At 37.3% G+C, this 21,388-nt stretch overlaps 1 protein-coding gene across 1 annotated transcript in view; it reads right to left on the bottom strand.

The window, feature by feature from the left end:
* HDAC9 (histone deacetylase 9) overlaps window positions 1-21,388 on the bottom strand; it is a 284,421-nt gene that overhangs the window by 171,441 nt on the left and 91,592 nt on the right. The window contains exon 12 of the mRNA XM_063303735.1: window positions 5,284-5,289. Coding sequence (XP_063159805.1) covers window positions 5,284-5,289 — 6 coding nt within the window. The remainder of the gene's footprint in view (window positions 1-5,283; window positions 5,290-21,388) is intronic.

Raw genomic sequence — 21,388 nt, 5'->3', positions numbered from 1 at the left:
TTTCAGAATTTTCTCCATATATTCTTCACTTTGTTTCATTATGGTGGTGATTGCCACATTCTCCCTAGAATGTCCTTGAGTGGCTCAGGGATCTTGATAAGTGGAGAAGCAAAATTGTGTCCAAGCAAGCAATGCAATTAAGTAAAATTAGCTGCTTCTCAAGGTGTGCTCTTTGAATTCAGAGTGGCTACTATTTCCACTCAGAATCAGAATTTGAAACCACAATTACTTGAAGGTTTCAATTCCACTCTGTGGAAACTAGAAAATTATTCTGTATTCACATACAACACATTAAACCATGGTGGTTAAGGAGTCCTGTACAATTAGTTAAGGCATATGTGTTTACATACCTACCTGTAGTTCCTATTATTACTCCCTCTTGTGGCTGAATCAAACTAGTAACTTCAAGGCTATAATTTAATTATTATCAGTGTGTTTAGACATGCAGACATATACAATACAGAAGTCCCACTGCTTTACAATAAAAAGATATTAACCATTTATTCTTGTTGGGCAACAAATGTGAATCAACTGATTTATAGCTTAATCAACCAGAACCTTAGTTACAAGCCTATATCCAAGGGGTAAGCAGATTTTTTTGGAATTTCAATTCACTTCAGCTCCAGTCAGCATGGCCAATGGAAGTCGACTGTGGGATTTGTAGACCAAAATATCTGGAGAGCAACAGATACTGGTATACGTACATAACTAGAAGAAAACTTTATTGGACAAAATGGACTTCATTTTGGAGTTATACTTAGCTCATGCATTAACAAGATCCTCTTACAGTACCTTTAGAGATATACTTGCACTCTTTTGTTTTGGCTCATTATGTTTCAAGTTTACCTTCCGCTAAAACATTTCACATTTTCTATCAGTGCATAAAGAACAACAACAATGACAACAGCAAAATTATCTGAGATGAGATTCTAGTAAAATACATTGAAATGTGTTCTGATAGATTTGATTGGTTTAAACTAAACCTTTAATTGACATCCCTACCCTTTTGGATTATCTCTGAATTGTACTGAATGAGTGCCAGCCAAAATACAGAGATATGAAGAGACAGACATCTCTAAGGGGTTCTTACAGATGCTTGTGGCATTTGATCAGTGCCATTCTATACTTCCTTCCTGTGAAACTGTTTTGCCAGATTGTAGTAATTGGCATTAGGGCGAGCAGTGCTCCCTATAAGCCATTGTGCTACAAATAGAGTAGGAAGAAGTAAAGCCCTGCCCCTCTCATTTCTTAGGAAAATGTTGCTTTACTTGGGTCCAGGAGCAATCTGGTAGCAGTGGTTGTGGGGAGCCTAATTGCTTATTCCTTGGAGGTCACTTCTAGAATAAATGTTAGTCTAATTAATACGTTCAAGCTTTTCTGTGCCATAAAGTCACATACTGAAACATATTTCAGAACTGAAATTAATATCTGTTAAAATCCGTGGAAAAGCCTTTCCATTATTTTTGGAATAGACCCTTGCGCCCTGTGATTGGCTATCTTTCTAGACTTCTAACCCTTTTTGCTTATAATCTTCTCTAGTTCATCTCTTTTGATTTGTTTTACTCTCTCGTCCATAATTCTCTATTGATTCAAATTCAGCTTTGTTAGCCTCCATATTTTCTTCTAAAAGATTTTTCCTCTCATCATGTTAGTCTTTCATTTCCCCACTATACAATATCTTACTGCAGATTTGACAATGTAATATAATCCTTGTGGGGGGAGATGGGCGGTGATAAAAATTTGATAGATAGATAAATAAATAAATAAAAATATAATAGTAATATAATAATGTAATGAATCACTTCCTTTACAAAGGTATGATATAATCACAGCCAATTTTCTACTAAAAAAATTACAAATATAACATGATAATCCAATTCACTTTTATTAGTCCTTAGTAACAGTGACCTGTAGGAAATATCTTTTATTGAAAAGGATATGAATATTGGTTATTGATCTATTAATTTTGTATCTGTCCCAGCATGTTGCTATGACATAAAATGCTATCAGATCCAACCCCAACCCCCTTACTGTTCTCAACTGTAATTACAAGGATAGCAGTAGAATGGTAAAAACTAAGAAAAATATGGTCAAATGAATATAAATTGCTATAGAAAGTATACAGATGACATAATTGCCCTTTGTCACTTCAAGATGCTTCTTCCTTTGAAGATAACATTTTATTTACAGTAAACCCTAAGAAGCCTCCTAATGGATATTCCATTATCTTGTATCTTCTCCTGTCTGAAATCCACATTGCTTATGTCAAGATCAAGGGAGTTATTCAAAACAGATATAGTCCAGAATGCAATCTAAGAACAAACCACTGTCAAAATAATGGGTGAAAAAAAACCTTCCTTCCTTCCTTCCTTCCTTCCTTCCTTCCTTCCTTCCTTCCTTCCTTCCTTCCTTCCTTCCTTCCTTCCTTCCTTTCCTTCTGATATGTTAGTGAAGCTGTGGAGTTCACATTTCCCTTATCATTCTCCTCTAGAAAAGCTTTTTCTTCATAATACCAAGCAGGTTTCCACGTCCAAGCTCTGAAATGGCCTAAAGACTTGAAATAACCCAGCCCTTGGCCATTTCTTGCCCTTTGAACACCTTGGGCCACCTCCTACTCTTCAACTTTTATCTCATTAAAGAGAGCAAATTAATCATGGGAAGGACAAGAATTAACAGCCACTGGAATTGGTTGCCTTCCAGGCTCTTTGGCTTTCATCTACAATTCCCTGGCAGGCAAGACCTCCTTTCACCAAAGTCAGAGGAGGAGCTGCCAGCTTCTTGGCCCAAGTATGTAAATCTTCTCCTCAAGGCACTCAGAGCCTCTGCTGAAAACTAAGGTGGGCTGAAGAAAAAGGTCATCATTTCATCTGCCTTTCTTGAGCCTGATGTAGTGCTGTTTTCACTTGCAAAATAGGAAAGTGAAAACTGTAATTTATTACACTACCAGCAATTCAAGATGTTTTGCTTGGATGCTGAGCTTGTAATTGGTCACTGGCTTTCCAGCTGCTCTTGCTTTTGTTGGCTGGTACCTTCACTTGCCCTGATTTTCATTCTGTAAATTTGCATTTAAAAACAATTTAATGACACTTTGATTTTGTCTGGAATATGTAGAGCGGAGCATCCCTTTCTCTTTATGGCTAATGCAGTTTCTGAACTTGCCTTTTTTTTTTTAAGGCCAGTTAGAAAAGGCCACCTCCCCTCTCTCTCAGACACACAAAAACACTCTTCCTTGGGATCAGTTTAATTCTTTTTTATTTTTGTCTGCCACAAGTTTTTTAGCACGGCATGCCTGAGTAGTGGGGTCACTCCAGTAGCACAGCAGTAGTCTTTTCCATTGCCAAATGAGATGCCTGTATTTATAGTGGGCTGCGGAGTCCCAGGCTATGACTGAATTGGATTCTCTTGGAAAAAAACTGTGCCTGCTCTTACAGCAACACCTGCTGGACATACAGGATGCTGTGCCTGGACTTGACCACTCAGAAACCACACAAGAAAGACCTGATTGTGCCTCCTTGCATTAGTATTGTTTCAGATGGAAGTTAAAGTCCCCTCCTTTCATAAGAAAGATTTGCCTGAATGTGTTTCCGCAGCTTCAGCTCCGAGCTCAGATCCATCAATTTACATCCCAGTAAATAACCCAGTTATCATGTATGCACAACTAGGAGATGGACTGAGCCTAGCATTATCCTTTTTAGTCACTTAAAAAAAATCTGCTCACAACAGCTCCCTTTTCGTCCTCTTGTAAGCTGCTTTAGCCCTTATCAGCAGTACTCAACCAGGTGGCTCTCTACTGTCAACCCTACCAAGATCTGCAGCACAAACAGATCTCACATTCATTTGCAATACTGGCCCTTTTTATCTCAGTTATCTTTTAGCTGACCACCGTCCTCTCTCACAGTATAATGTCACCAAGTTTGAATAACGATCACCTCACTAGGAACAGTTAAATTAGTTCCTAGTTTAGTAACAATATCTGTTAGACCTCCCATTTATCTCTTTCTAGCTATATTTATGATGGTCTTTTCACTGCAGCCTTATTGTTAATAATCTCAGTGCTCCAAGTGATTTACCTGAACTGAGAAAGTTTCACCTGTGCTAGTCAGGTTCAATTTATCTTTTATTACATCTTTATCTTGCTTTATCTTATTTTCTTTTGTTACATAAGGCTGGACAATGACCAAAATAAAGTACAGTGGACTTTCTCAGCTGTATTACACAGAGGTCACTAGAAAAAGCATATTACTGGAGTAAGAGTTTATGTACTCAAGAACTGTCATATTTTTAAAAATAAGTTTTTAGTCCTGATGAACAGTGAAGACATGGGTGGTAAAAAGTGGCAGAGTAATGTTCAGTGATTAGAGATAGTGATTCTGGCCCTTCCCCATTTTATGCAATGCATAATAATATCCCTTAAATTAAGAACTTGGGAAATTTCAAACTCCAATGCACATGCATAAAATGGAAAATAAATATTGCAATATAAATTATGCAATCTAAGTCAGAAATATAACACATACTGTATATTGAATATATACCATATAGATGTAAATAGAGAGATATAAATATAGAGATATGTAAATGGTATCATAAAAAGTAAGAAAACATACGCACAATTATTCCATATGCCTAATGTAGAAAAATCAAGTCAAAGTACTGTTTTGGGGGTAAAAATGTTGGATTGCATGCCCTCAAAGGTTAGGGTTAGCATAGTACAGGCAGCTTTAACCATAAGGAGTTTTCAACAGTCTAGATCAGTGTATCTTAATTTCAGCAACTTTAAGATGTATGGCTTTCAACATGCTGGCTGGGGAATTCTGGGATTTGAAGTCTATACATCTTGAAGTTGTTGAGACTGAGAAACACTGGTCCAGATTGTTGTGTATAAGAGAAGGGAAATAAACACATTTGACTGCAATTTGCAGGGAAGGACAAGATGGTGGCTGCAATGGCATGATCAAAGCCCCACCCCATTTTATGTGCATCATGAACCCCTTTAAAAGGGAGAGGCTTCAACTGTGGGGTCATGAAAACCATCTTGACTTTTCTGACCTGTCTCTGAAGACATCTGTTTGACTGAAATGCATTACCTATACATACGTTTCATGGTGCAACATTTGCAAGGAAGTGCATAGGATTTAAATATACTTCACTATATTTTTTATGTATAAATTTGCCAAGTCTGAATAGTAATGATAAAAATAAGAATAAAATATTTAGAAATATTTTTCAGCTATTTACTTTATTACAAAGTGGTGAAAATATTTGGCTTTGATCTCTGCCTACCTCCTGCTTTGCATACAAAGTTGTCTTTTCCATTCTTAAACAGATAAATATCAGATTTCAGAACTGAGATTTTATGAAAAAACCATGTTATAGAAGCAGTGAACAACTTATAAATGCAAAGAGCCTTTTTATTGACAGATCTAATGTTTTGATGGATAAACAGGTAGGATGAATTTCCTATTCCTACCATATCCATGATAACTGAAAAATCTGTGTGAATTGCTATTAGTAATAGATAGCGGATGACAAGAAATGGTGGAGTCATATTTCTCTCTTTAAAATAGGCTCAATTTTAGAAAAATAGCTCCAGGAGTTTAATTTATACAACCCAACTAGTTTGTGTGGAAAAATAGGCTGGGTGGATCATCTGTATTGATGTCTGGCATGAACTGAAGCAGCTATTACTTAAAGCACATGACCAATTCACAGCATGATCATAAATCATATGGTGTTCAAAGCAGCCAAACCATTTCCAATGCTTTTGAGCTCGGCAATGAAAGATGCACAGAGCCAGAACGATAGTGGAGATTTGAGTAAGCCTATTTTAAGGAAATGACTTCTCTGTCATGTTTACATCTGTTCAGTATTCCTCACTGATGCCAGGCCATGAGATGAAGGACCTGCTACAGTTTGACCCTCAGAAAGAAGTGGAGAATTGTTCAGGAGTTCTCCAGTTGTTCAAGTGGCATTTTATAGATAAAATCATTTAGATCCGCTCTGACTTGGACTCCAGTTATCAGTGGGAGGTCTGAGATACATCAGCTATTTGTCAGATTTCATTGAATACTTTTTATCTTGTTGGCCTTGAGAGAGTGGACCAGTTTCTTGGCAAGATCTTTGCCTGCAGTTGCAGTTATATCTGTAGTTAAGTCACATGAGTTAGGGAAGTAATAGATCATTTTCTTAAAGAAGCTCTCTGTGTTTATGCTTTTAGTGTATGTTGAGATCTCTTTGACTTGAGTAAGTGCTACCCTTCCCTGTCTTGCACAAGGCTGCAAGTGAATGGTGTACTTTCAGGATAAAAAATATTATCCAGAAACTCTTCTTGTCTAGCTTTCACCCTGGTTTTTGGAGATGATGTGGTATAGGTGCTCTGATACATGTCTTAGAAAAGGGAACAATATGGCCCAGCTGGTTTACTGGACCTCAAGAGTAGTTTTAAATATGTGTTGAATCAGAGGAACACAGTTGGGGGGCATTGTTGTATGATTTTTCCTATGTTTTAATTGTTCACAGTTTTTGTATTGTTTTGGTGTTTTGACATTGTTTTTAATGGTTTGTGAGTCACCCAGAATCATATACTTGAGATGGGCAGCTATATAAATTGGTATAAAAAAATAAAAAAATAAATACTGTATATACAAATAGCTAGGCTGGTCCTGTTTACTTTGGGAGATAGGACTTGGAAACTGGTATTAGGTATTTAGGTTTACTGCTTTCTTCCTTGTCATTGGCTGTGAAGCACTGTGGCTGCAGAGCACTCCCTTCTCTCCATGCCATTCAACACTAGTGACTCGGTTACAGAGTCATTAATAATTAGGAAATATTAAGTTATATCTCTCATTTACAATTATTAGGGAAGCAGTAGAAATCCTGAACTGCTGATTCTCACCTATAAATATCTGGATGGAAAGGAACATCATAAAAATGGAAGTGGTGTTGTTGGGTAAACTTTCAACCTGAGTTGGTGTTCCCCCAGACTCTGAGCTGTACCCTCCCCCACAAAATCCCATGCACAGATAGGCCTGTGGTTTGGTTCTCCTAGAATCTTTCCTTACGAAGTTGAACATGTACAGACTTATTCATTCAGTAATTACTTCCAGAGTGGTCTACTGCAGCACCTTCTATGTGGGATACTGCAACTATTGAAGGCAGCTATGGAAACTACAGCTGTAGGATTTGCAACAATTAGGCTGCTGACTGAAGCCAGACATTCTGAACATATTTAGACCTATTTTGGTTGAACTGCATTAACTGAATTGAGTTTTGTGCTCCTTTCGAGATAATGCTTTTAATGTCCCAAAACTCCAAATGTCTTGATCCTGCAGTGGCTTAAGAACTGCATGTAGCATTGCAGTTCTTAACAGGAACTATTGCAAGAGAAGGCAATTAGAGTAAATCCTAACTTTTCCCCATAATTTCAGTATGATTGAGGGAAGGAAGGGGTTGGATCCCACGGATCCAGAGCTATATAGAATTATGTTATGACAATTTTCCTTCATTACTTCAGGTCACAGTCCTGATGATAACAAATGGATAGTCCTGAGATTTCAGTGAGCAACTCCCTTTCTTTCCTACTTGGAAGAAACTGTCTCTGTGGCCAGTGGGTTATAGTCTTACACAGAATTAAGAAACTATTTCAGTATGTTCACTATTAAGTGTGAAGTAATGCAGAGGAAATTCTATTGTCTTATTCAGAATAGGCCCAGGTCATCTAATTTGACCAATCTTGCAGGAAGTTCCTACCACATGCATGTGATCTAAATCTCCCTGCTTTTAGCTATACTCCATATTAAAGCAACCCAGTATGAAAATGATACTGGATGCTTAGAGGTAATATCCATATGGGGCTCATTTGACACAGAATCTGCTCACTTATTCCTTTTGTCTCATTGAACAGATCTTCGGAGACCTTGCTTGTAATTTGATATGGCTTTAATTAATATTCCACAATCTGCAGTCTATAAGTTGTCTAGCTTTTGAAAAAGGGCATAGGCTTGTTGAAAATAATGATGGTATCAATTAGTACAAAGCAGTTTGCTGAAGATTTGAATGCAGTTTTGGCTGGGATGACATCAAACACTTAGCTTCTGTTGAAATATAAGCATGAAAATAACCAATGTAATTTATGTTAAGTAGCAGTTGGAGGTAAATATTCATATTGAAGGTGGTCTTGGGTTTTTTTCTCCCCATTTACTTTGAAGCCAAATACCACAGTCTAGAAACCACCAACCAGCATAGCCTCACAGTAACAAGATATTAATAGACCATGGGGAAAAAAAAACATAACCTTATATTATGCTGCTAACTGCACCTACCCAATAAGCTTTTAATGTCTGAAGTGATTGAAATGCAAGAAAAAGCAATGGAATATAGCTTACTTAGAAATACGTCCCATTAAAATTAATAGGTTTTAATTTCAAGAAAAAGTATTTAGCCATATAGTCTCTGCTACGTAGAATATTACAGCACTTTTATCAATTCTGGAGACAGTTCAGAATAAAAGAAAAAATATTATATTTGAGAATGAACTTGTCTAAAAATTATTTGCATTTTTAGAAATTGCACTCAATTTCTTAAGTGAAGTGTGCGGATTTTGTCTCACTACTCTAATAACTTGGGCCTGCATATGTCAGTCTTAAGTTAAGACAGGTGTGTTTTCATTTCATGGTACAGAGCATTTGCAGTTTATACTAGATTGTCTAAGACGTGACTCACATGTGTACAAGCATGTAGGTGGTGTCAGCAGTAGGTGACTAACACCATTATAGGTTTCCTTTAAGCATGACATGATCATATAGAGACTTCGTAAATGTGGAACTGAAACAAAAAGTAAACATTACACTAATGGCCTTTCCATACCTTGATTTTGATATGCGTTTATTGAATTTCTATCCATCTACTGAGGCATGGTAAATTGGACTTATGAGCAAATTAGACTAATGAGCAAATTGGACTAATATGCTCATTGTTCTTGCTTCATAATAAGCATAATATAAATAATTCCTTACATAGCAGGCAAACCTGTATAATCCCTCCTTCCTTTCCTCAAAATAGGCATTATACTTACTTTATTCTATTTCATGCTAAAAGATACAGAAGTCTTTGGACAAAAAATAGTAATTTAGTGTCCTCCAATCCAGGAAGGGAACATTTTCCTAAATTTCCCATCAAAGAAGGTCTAGAAAAGCTTATGCCTTTCAATTGCTTAAACTTCCTGCAACTAAATAAAATATTTGCCAGTTAAATACATTTTCCAAAGACCTCAAAAGAATAGAAAGACAGAAGGGCTACAACAGATTCTAGTACTACAGCCTAGTATTCAAAGAAGAGTCAAAAAAGGGAGAGCCCATTAAGCCAGTGATTTACTAGGATAAGATGGTAAATGCATAACTTTGTTCTCCTGGGCAAACCAAGAGTCCCAGTCAAAGTTCAAAGATGCTGTTCTGGGTCAGAGCAGGAACATCTTTTCTTTCTAAGAATTACAAGCATTTTCGATTCAAGGTAACCTCACAGCTGTATTAAGCTGAACTGCAGCCCAGCCTGGAAACTTATGAAACTCTTTGTGTGTGTGTGTGTGTGTTTATATTTCAGATGCAAAAAAAGAAAAAGAAAATCCAAACCAGATTGGGCACTTGGGAAAATACTGTGTTAATTTCCTCTGCAGTGATTCATGCTGGTTGTCCAAATGGAGTGAGGTCTTGTTGAAAGGATTTAAAAGCAAGCAACCATCTCAAAAGGGAAGCCAAACCGGTAGTAAGAGTCTCCTTTTGGAATAGCTCAGCAGTGTGGTCCAAAATCATGGTTTCCTCCATTTTAGGCAGCCTTCCCTCCAAAAAAAAGAATACCACTCCCTACTTCAAAATGCCATGATTTGGCCTCCTGTGATTCTTTTTTAAAGGTGATAAACCGCATGAGGGCTTTTTGGACAGAGCTGCCTCACATCCCCATGGAATTTGGCTTCCCCAAAGCTTCACTTCTCCATATCCAAGTATTTCATTTTGTCTTCTATCCAAAACTTGGAGGTTTGGATTTCTCCATTTTCCCAGACAGTTATCATTGGCTAGGGCATCAAAAATCCTTCCTTGAGTGAATTCTAGCCACAGAACAAATACACCACCTATCAAACCAAAGGCGCCCTCATTTAAATGCAACCGGTCAGGCAGCCAAATACTCTCATACTGTTATGCTTAGTAAAAGCAATAAATCTTGGACCCTGCTTGCTACCTTCAGTACATAAACTCAGATATTTCAGTGATTTCAACAAAGCCATCAGTTACTAGAAGAATGTGCTATAGGTGTAGATCCTAAAAATCTACACCTTTTATTGTTGTTTTAAACCTTCCAGGATTGTATTTTATTGTTTTCTTTTAAACCTTCCAGGATTGTATTTTATTCTTTTCTTTTAAACCTTCCAGGATTGTATTTCATACTATTATCCCATCCACTCTTTACATTTTATTCTTAGATCTGTAAGATCCAATTGTTTTGTTTTCTGGGGCTGCAGTTGTGCTCTTGGTTATACAGACTGAAATCCCATGGAAACAGAAGGACTCAAGTACATGTATCAAACTGTGGAATTTGGGTTATTGTAGAGCTTATTTGTTATTAGGTGGGATGTGCAAGAACCAAATTATATGCAGTCCTGGAGGGGGTTATTCAGTGGGGTACCTAAGGCTTCTGTCCAGGCCCCAGTGCTATTCAAAATTTTCATAAATGACTTAGAGGAGGAGATGGAAGGGAATTTCTTTGGCAGACAACACAAATCTGGAGGGAGATCACTAACACCTCAGAAGACAGACTCAAGATTCAAAAGGATCTTGATAGACTTCAGCCTATCCAACAAAATGCAGTTCACTGGTGAGAAATGGAAGATTCCACACTTTGGTAGGAACAACCAGATGACCAAGTACACGATAAGTGGTACCTGGCTTGAGCCAACAGTGTGCAGTACTGCCAAAAAAGCTTATGCAATCTAGTGTATCAACAGAGGTATAGTAATGAGATTGCAGGAAGTGATACTTCAACTGTATGCTCCACTGGTCCGAGCACAACTGGAATATTCTGTATACTATACAAGAAAAACATTGAGGGACCAGAAAGAGTGCAGAGAAGAATGATGAAAATAGTAGAAGACTTTGAGGCTAAATCATATGAAGAATGGTTAAAGGAACTGGGTACATTTAGTCTAAAGAAGAGGCTAAGGCTAAGGCTAAGAAGAGACATGATCACAGTCTTCAAATACTTGAAGGACTGTCAAAGGGAAGAGGAAGGGTGGGGAGTTATTCTCCATAATATTGAGCAGAGAACAAAAACCAATGGGTAGAAGCTTTACAGAGGGAGATCCAAACTCAAAATAAGAAGGAGTTTCCTGACGATGGGAGCTATTAAGTAGTGAAATAGCCAGTCTCCTGGTATCAGGGGTGGTCCATTGCTGGAAGTTTTCAAGCAAAGGTTGGACAGCTGTTTGTCTGGAATGGTATAATAATCCATGCCCTGGTCTGGCAGTTGGCCTAGAAGACCCCCAAGGTTCTTTTTTCCCCAACCACATGATTGTATGATGCCTATACTGTAGGATATATACTTCAATGGCCTATTGTATTTGTGTGGATTTAGTACACTTGAATACATTAGAACTAGGGCTACCATATCTGGGCTGCAATAATCTGGATGACCATTATCCTTTTACTTCTATCTAGTAGTTAACTAGATTTTTGCAGCCCTGATACGGTAGCCCTAGCTGGAACTCAAAGTATGTGACTTTTGTGTTCAAAATAATATACAAAGAGTATATAATCCTCTAAAACAGTAGGGTACCTTCTGAATGCTTTGTACTTATAGCTTCATAATCCCTTGCCAGCTGATAGGAACTGGAAGAACCCATGGAATGTCCTTTTCTAAACTGAATATCTATGCCAAATGTAGATATCTGCTATTCAATAAATATTTGCTGTTGCCCCATGTGTTATTTGTCATACTTGATTCCTAAACTCTTTTCATAGATCAGATCAGCGTATCTAAGATTCATCATTTCTGCACAACTACAGAAGTAGCAGGTGGAACTCAATATTCTACTTGATACTGGATCAAACAGAAAAAGGAAAACCTGTAAAGTTCTTCCCACAATCATGTTATTTCATGATGCAGGTATTTAACACAGAAAGCTGCAGTATAATAGGGTAGAAAGCTGGTGCTTCATTTTGTTTATTTTTAGTACTATCAGCTCTTTAGATTACTACCTCTTCTGCGGTAGAAATCATCCACTCTCCATTCCTTTAAGCAGGAATGCCAAGAACTGAATCTAATCTTCTAGAAACAGAGATGCACTCTACCACTGAGTATGGTTCTCCCGCCTTTTCTAAATCCTAGGCTATCACTGACAGCTTGGTGAAGAGGAATACAGAAGTGATTTGGTGTCTGAATATTTGGGGAAAGAATTAAATATGGGGCTGACATTTTTCAGGCACCAACCCAGTGTTAAAAATTATCTCAAGCTTCAATTTGACAAAGAAGCTGAATCTGGATTTCACCCCAGCATCCAGACTCAGCATTCTGATTTCTAAAAATGACAAATTTATTTTCTTTTTGAGTGAGATCTTTTCCTTTCCTTGCCACAACCTTTTGTGAAAAATGTCCATTGTTCTAAGCAGAGATTATAAATGTGTTGACCTTAAAATTGTTCTTCTATACTTCCTGGGGTGGATGATATACAAGCACAATACCTGGAGGGCCAGTGGTACTTTCTCTAAATCAAAGAATGAGGGAAAATACAGTGATCTGCTTCCCTTCCATGCAGTTGATCAGCGCTATGCTCATTTTTCTGAAAGAGACATTGAAGGTCAGAGAGGACCTTGGCTTAGTGATTAAGGTACTCAACTAGGAGCAGGGAAACCTGAGTTCTAGTCCTCCCTTAGGTGTGAAAGCCACCTGATGACCAGGTGGACCAGTGACCCACCCAACCTCACAGGATTGTTGTTGTTAGGAAAATAGGAGGCAGCAGCATTAGGTGTATATGTGCCTTGTGTTGACCAAAATAAAGGAGGGATAAAAATCAAATAAATAAGGTCACCCTAAGAGGCAGAGGCACATTTACATATCCTTCCTTTCAGTCCTAATTGTTTTAATGGGTCTGAATAAAAGTAGTTTCTGGTGAACTTTAGAATCTGTTCCTATTTCACATGTCCTTTGACCTTTCAGTGACAAATGAGTATTTCCATTAAAAAAAAAAACAGGTTTGATGGAAAAAACATTTGCCATTTCCAAAATATTTTGGCACCATTGCCAATGAACTCTATTAGTGAAGTTTTGTGGCACCTAACACAACAGTCCCATCTCTCTCTGCTTACATTCCATAGAGTAATTGATTCATTAGTTTGCCGCTAAAGAAGTTTGATATTCAAATGTCAAATGAAGATTGCTTTAGGTGTTAGTTATCAGCTAAATGCAGAATCGTAGGCCATTTGGTACAACTGTTTGTACCTATTTTATGGAAAGACCATAAAAAAATACTTGTGTGGCAATTTCTCAAAAGTTATTTCTAGGAGAGTCCAGGCCTGTCTTATTATTTTAACATATTCTATCAACCTTTCTAAAAATTGGTGAACCACAAAGAAGGTGGGGAACTGCAGACTTCAAATGAAGTTTCAGTTACAGATCATTTTAATGTGTAGATCTTAAAGCACAAATAGCTTTCACAGACTTTCAGCATTAGGCATAATATTCGTAAATATCTAACCAAAATTAGCCAAAAGTACCCCTTCTCTCTCTTCCTCTCTCCAGTGCACTCTCTCCCAACTTCTTCCTTTCTGTTTCAGATTGCTCTTGCCAAAGAGTTGAATGCCTTGCTTACTTAAATTAGATGAAGGTCATGTCACATTAGACAAAGGACTCTACCTCATCCCCTTCTCCAATGTTTTGCAAGTACAACTCCTATAATTCTGCAGTTTACAATATCATAGAGTTGAAAGGGCCACATAGAGCATTATATCCAACTTCCAAATTAAGGCATTTCTCAACAGATAGCCATTCTGTTATTACCTAGGTTATGATCCTGTATCACCTCTTATCCTATCTACTGAGGCATTTTCAAGAAAGAGAGGCAAGAGGGGTCAATAATAAAATGGGTGTCATATTGTCACAACACTGTGTGCATTTCAATATCATATTACGTAAAAGGCATCACTTGCATCCCAACACTGTGATGCTCATTTTGTCATTCTGGTGAAACTGCTGCATTCTGTAGACACCTCTGCCTACCTCCTGTTAATAAGTAATTGTGGCAGATTACTCATAACATATCTAAGCAGGGTGAGATAATGCTAACTATTCAATATGACTTTATCACATACCTCTAACTGAACTGATAAAGCTAAATAAAACAGTTCAAAGAAAATTGAATTCCAATCCACTGTTGGAATTAATGAAAGTTACAAGTATGCCTAACATTCATTCACTTCAACAGTTTTGCTTGCATTTTTCTAGCATGCTTTTTTTCTTTAGCACATTCTTTGAAAGCAATAGCTCATGCATCCATCAAAATGTCTTACAAAGACCCACTGAAAACAAAGGGGGTTTAGGTGGTTGTAACTAACTCATTCCTTAGTTCAACTAGACTAAGTTGCCACTAACTTTCTTTGGACTGAACTTAGTGAGATCACTGCAAAATATGAAATACATACATACATACATACATACTCCTGCATGGTGCCTCAGATCAGCCTGGGATTTAACCTGTAATAGGTTGCTGGACCTTTCCAGTTTTTTTCAAGTTCAGCTCAGCTACTTCTTTCTGAAAATTGACTCTCTTTCTCTCTCTCTCTTTCTGTGTGTGTGTGCATGTGTGGTTTGGGTTTGGATTAAATTTTCTGTACATGAAAGTTTACTACTTTTAAATTACTGGCCCGCTTTGTTTATTGAGATAAATGCTCTATCTATCGAATAGTTATCTAGGATATTACAAGTTTGCTCCTCAACAGAAAAGAAAGCAGGGGTTAAGTTTGTCTTTCAGGCACCTCAGCTTACCATATTAAGATAAGCCTAAAATGAGCTGCTCTTTGTTTTTATTTCATTTTTTGCTTATAGGCAAATTCTACCTGAATCTATAGACCTGCTCACCCAACTGAGAGCTACTTATATGCACTCTAATATTCTCATCATTAGTTATGTCACTATATGTGTATATGCAGAATGTATAGTGTAGAGTAGAATAGTATAGTGGTTCAAATACTGGATTAAGACCTAAGACTAATTCTAAACCCAGAGAGGTCCAGATTCAAATTCCTTTTGAGCCACAGGCCTCTCTCTCTCTTCTCTCAGCCCAACCTACTTTACAAGGTTGCTGAAAATCTAAATGGAAAAGGAAGTGGTGCTCTCCTCCACTTAGATGACAAAACCTTACCAACATCAGAAGGTATATTTACAAAGGTGCTTGAAGGCATAGCCTAGATGCACAGTGGTCCACCAGTTCAACTTACAGAAGCCACTGTACCTTCTTCCAAAGGTTATATGCCCCAGTCTATAGGAATAAACCATGGGCAGCACAGGCAGGCAAATGTAAACATTTCTTTATACTTTCGGAAGTAGCAATCAAAGAACAACCTCCACAAATTGTTAAATCACTCATTGTGACCTTAAATTGGAAACTCTGAATAATTTTTATTACTTAATTGGTTAGCTTGCAATCCTTTTGATTAACAAAAGTGAACAGTTAACTGGAGACTGGTGTTATTGTTATTTAACATTGAAGATGGAAGCACCATCTCAAGAAGAATTTCTCTTTGTGTGGACTGATCCATTACTTCTTGATTAAGCTCATGCTGTGCGCATAGAAGTCTTGTTGCAGCCTCCACATTCCAGGATGTTGGGAAAAGGAAATACCAAAAAAGGAAATATCAAAGACTATGCATAAGAATTTTTGCAAAGGGAGTCTTCTTTTACTGCGTAGTGGGCAAAAGTAAAAGCTCGGAACTTTGTTCTGAAATCCTAATTTTTCAGAATTTTCAGCTCTGCTTTACTCCTGTACACATAAATCATACTAGTTTTTTTAAAATATTAACGCTCTTTCTAAGGCTTAATTTCCTTCATTCTAGTGAAGGGCAAGGTGCTCAATAATGGAGATATGCGAAAGGTTTCAAATTCAGTCCCCATGTAGGGCTTGGAAAAAATTATGAAACTTTGGAGAGCTGCTATCAATCAGAAAAAAAGATTGGCATTTTCCTCTATGCCTGCAAAGGGGAGTGTGTGTGTGTGGTGTGTGTGTGTGTGTTCATTTCCCTTTTATTGTTTTGCCCATTAAAAATGATGCCATAAATGAAACAGTATTCCCAAACCACCAAAAACCTATTTAAAATTAAGTTCATTATAAGGAAACAATTATAATAGATCCTCTTTTTTTTTCCAGTTGTGCCACGCTAGCAGGGAAGTCTAAAATAAACCGTGATTCATGTCTTTAATTTCTGCTAACAAAGCTCATTTCTAACCAGAACACACTCTCATATAGCAAACCTCAGAAATGTGACGGTTCATCTTCCTATCCTTATGTTTCCCTTTTAGCTCAGCAAGGCCAAAATGTCCTGTCCTGTCCTTTCCTTGCTGGAAAACAAAAAGAAATCAAAGCCAAATGGTAAAAAATGCAAACTTTGGTTAAACAAACAGTCGGTATTTCAGTGTTTTTTATCTACAGACTGCAGAGCAACTAAACAAAGCCAAGATATTGTCTATCTTTTTGACAGACAAAGAGCCTCACAGGTCCAGAATGACATGCCTGGGGCTGGCACATGATTGGAGTAATTAAATTAAATAGCAGGAAACATGTTTTCCATATGCCATTGCCTGGCCACACACAAACTGTAACAGTAAAACTTTTATACTAGATTAGTGCTAGGAAAAGTAAAATCATTTGTAAAAAGGTAAGATGCTCACAAAAGTGAGAAAGTTAATATATGAATAATATAATTTCTTCAGAATTCCTTATCACTGTGTCCAGATCTCAGACATGGATTTGTTGTTGTTGGGGGTTGGGGGTAGGTACAAAGATTGTTATATGATCAACAGAGAAATCAGAAATCTTATCAAAAGTTTGAATTTTGGAATTGCTAGTATTTGCTTCTTAGCCTTTTGGCTAAGATCAAGTGTAGTACTATCAATATCAATATAAGTAGATGTAATTAAAGAGGATATGCATATCTAATTTCTCCTTCAAGACCAGAAGAAGAACTCTGTGGGATCAGAACCAAGGCCCAGCTAATTTAACAGTTTTTTTCTTGCAGTGGCCAATCAGATGATAAAGGGGAGCCATAAGCAGAAGTTGAGGTTACTACCATGCTCTTGTAATTGCCCACCAGCAATGGAAATTCAGAGATATGTTGCATAGAACCTAAGATTTCCTATGTGCTCAGCACAAATGCTTATTAAAAGACTAACCTTCTAGACCCACATATGCAAAAAAGTATGCAACCCAGTTGCTCTAGGGCACACCATCCAATTTATGGTTTAGTATTTGAAATGATCAACTGATACTTTTCCTCCAAGTACACACCCATTACATGACCCAGAGATTTCAATGGATACAAAAAAAAAATAGTTGACACTGGTATAGGAGGCAATGAGAAAAATGGGTGGTAGAGCTCAAATGGGTATTCTGTCCTGGGCCAAAGTCCCATCTAACCTAAATCAATTGTCTAATCTTCTTTTAAACAATCCTCAGTTTTGTTCTAGCACATTTGGAACATTCAGACAGTGGAACATGAACATGAGAATACAGCAACTCACTTTAAAGGAGGCAATGATACTGTGCATGTTTACAAAGGAGGGAGTACCACTGAATTCCCTGCAACTTATTCTGAGTAAACGTGTATATGGTTGGGCTACATGCCAAACAAATCTGCTTTTCCTGTGGCTTATCTTTACCTCAGGAGGTTCATAAACCTTATCAGGCCATGAATACAACTGTACAATCTTGGATGCTGGTTGTTGATTGTCCCGCATTCATCCAAATTTCACAAATTTCATACCCACATGATTTCAGTGATCTCCTGACATCTTGTATAAGAATGCCAAAAGCTACATTTCATGCTGAAATCTCTCTAAATTGGTGAATTTGTGAGATCTGAATAATTCTTTAAAATGTTTATTTCTTTTTGAACTATGGGGCATCAAGGATGTGCCTTGGGATGCCAGTGGACAGCCTGATATCTATGGTTTTAAGGCTGCCAATCCCTGGTCTTGGACATCAGGATGTAGCAGTATGATGGATCCACTGCTAAAAATAATCCTTATTTTTAATAATACTTATGCATATAAGTCAGAGTAATTTCTGCACTGTGCTTATTTATTTATTTATTTATTTAATCAATCAATCAATCAATCAATCAAATTTTGCCACCACCCATCTCCACCCAGAAGAGGGGCTCTGGGCAGTTTACAATAAAGCTAAAAAATTTAAAATGCAATAAAACCATAAATAATACATATACTTAATAATACAATACTTAATAATACATATTACTTTCTCATCCACAGTCTAGGTTCTCCTCCCAGGTCTATATACATGTACACGTACACACACACAAACACACATCTAGGTATTGTGGGGAAAATAGATTAGCATTATTCAAGTTTCACTATCCAAATTAAATAAAATGTAGCCTTTTCTTTAACAGTGATTGTTGTCTTCTTTTTAGGATGTCTTCCAATTTTGTATAGGAATGCTAAGCTGGAAACAATGCAGGTCTAATATAGGAATCATTGTAGACATCCAGGAAAACAATGAAATGCAAGATTTCTAGGGCTGTAGTACTTCAAATGCTGTGGGGGAACACTTGACAAATCCTGTCAGTAGAATTAGCATGGCAGAGAAAACACACTTTCTTCTTAGCTGGCTAGTTTTCTATATACAAGTGTGTGCTATGTGCCATTTGTAGTGCATCATTCCATTACACAGTGACCCAATCTTAAGCAGTAGCATTTCAGAAGGACCATACTACACAAATTCTTGATATGTATGTTGGCCCTCAGTCATACAATATATGTATCAGCACTTTTTGATATTTCCAGTGGAACTGCCAGCAGCAGGCTGAAATAATTTGTCACTGTTGGCTTTGCTTGGCAGAAAAAGATTTTTAAAAACCCAACTCACATGTATGCTGGTAAATAATATAGCTGAATATATGAGGGTGCCAGATTAGGTCACTGGTAAGTTTTGAAAGCCCATCAGCCAAAATTACTATTTGTAAAGCACTCTTTATCCTTGTCTATCACTGTGGTAGAACAAGGCAATGTTTAAAAGAGTAGTCTAGTGGTAAGAACATTTCTCATATATAATAAACCTCAACTATCATTGTAAAATGTGTTTAATTTAAACAGGAATATATTTTGGATAAAAAAAACTGGCTTGTCTCCCTATAACATTTATTTGCCTAGAAACTCTTTCACTGAAGCACTTACAAAGTACTTTCACATCATTTAGCAACAAATAGGCACATATACATAAACATGCCAGCTAGATTTTTCTAAAAATAAATATTGTTGGCTATGCCAGTGATACATGAAATGTGTACTGAGTGCTTTTAGCCCAGAAATAGTTTTTAAGGGCAGCAATTCAATGATGCAGTTCATGTGGGATTAGAGGCTTCTCCTATGGTTTTGGTGAAATTTCTATGAAATTTCACAGAAACCCTTTCCACACCTGAATTTCATGGCCAATGTTTAGATGTGCACCTAAAAAAAACAGCAGGTGAAGAAACTTCATACTTTTAAACATTGAAGATACACAAATTTCCAGCCGGCTTTATATAAGTTCTGGAGCATTATGGGTGCTGTCACATCTGTGGTTGGTTCCATTTTACATCGCTAATATATAAATTTGGAATATTCATATAGACAGAGTGGTTTGATAAGGAAGAATAGAGGAATAGTAAAACTAGTCCTGCTCTGTGGAATGTCATTATCCCATCATATCTAGGATGTATGTATGCCTGGAATGTGTAACTTTCAGCTCAGAGTTTAGATTTGGCTGCATATTCTCCACATCCAACCTGCCAAGGTTCAAGCCAACACCCCTTCTGTTCCCTGAAATGTCCTTTCATTTCTGTTCTTGATGTTTATGGACAGAAGAATTGCTCCCAGTATCTATGTGAATGGAAGAAAGGCTGTCAGAGGGTGGAAGAAGTTGGGAGTAAGTTTTTTATGCTCTCTGCAGTACTCTTGGCTATATATATTCTGAAGGTGCACATAGACCATATCCTAATCTTGTACTCTCACAAACTTCCTAATCCATACACCTTTTTGTACAACCCATGGAATATGCACAGGAATATAGGAAATATTTACTGTATTTTGCTTAAGTAGTTAGTTCAGCATTATTATTGCTATTTGTCTCCAGATATGCTGTATGCAGTAGTGATTCTTTTCCCCATCATTTGGCTCACATTATATATTTTCATAACACCTGTTACAACTGATGATACTAGTAGAATTTACTGTTAGATATGAAAGCAAAAAGCTGCTTTGCTGTGTATGGGAGCACAAACACAGCACTTCTCTGCAACACCTTAAATCAAGTGTGCCTTTTCCAAGAGTTCAGGGCAGCTGTACAGAGCAGATACATGATTCCAGGAAAAGACAGCAATGTTCAGGAGTCATGAACAGGGATTATGTCTGTGTTCACAGGGATTATGTCGGTATTCCTGGGTGAGCACCTTTTGGCCTTCAACTCAAGTACAGTGCAGCCCTATTTTTACTATTGGGAACCCTCCTCCCCAACTATTTTAATAGTTTCCCAACTAAATTTATTAGAAATTATGGCAAACAGATACAATTCCTAACAATTTGAAAGAATTAAGATAGAGTCCAAACTAGCACCTAGAGAATGAAAACAGCATGAAAACTGTTCTGTATCTTGGGTGCTTTAATACAATTAAAGTTGAGGCATTTTTAAAAAATTACAAGTAGTCTCCACACCACTCTATTAAATCTACTAAGATTTAATGGGGGTGGGAGAGCATCATCCAGCACTATACAGTTCAAAGCACAAGTCTTCCCCTTTTAAATCTTAAGACCTGATAGGACCTCCTAGTGAGAAACACAGGGACGGCTGACCCTGTTGCTTTGGTTTCCACAGCTGAATGAACATCTGGATCTAAGCCTAGACAGCCAAAACACAGACCTAAAAGATTCAGAATAAAAAGCTCTAGTTACTCTCCTGCAACCTCTGCACACATGCCACTTTGCTTGGATCCAGGTTCTGTGGAATAAAAACTCTGCCACTGATGTGACAGAAGGAGCACAAGTAGGCAAGGATGACACCACAAAAATTCAATATAATGGAGCAGCAAAATTCATTATTGGAAAGAGAAATCTTACTTTGTGCTATGGAGAATCATGATAC

This window comes from Candoia aspera, chromosome 4 (assembly GCF_035149785.1).
Source record: "Candoia aspera isolate rCanAsp1 chromosome 4, rCanAsp1.hap2, whole genome shotgun sequence".
NCBI classification, from domain to species: domain Eukaryota; kingdom Metazoa; phylum Chordata; class Lepidosauria; order Squamata; family Boidae; genus Candoia; species Candoia aspera.
This window is presented reverse-complemented; position numbering and strand designations above follow the sequence as displayed.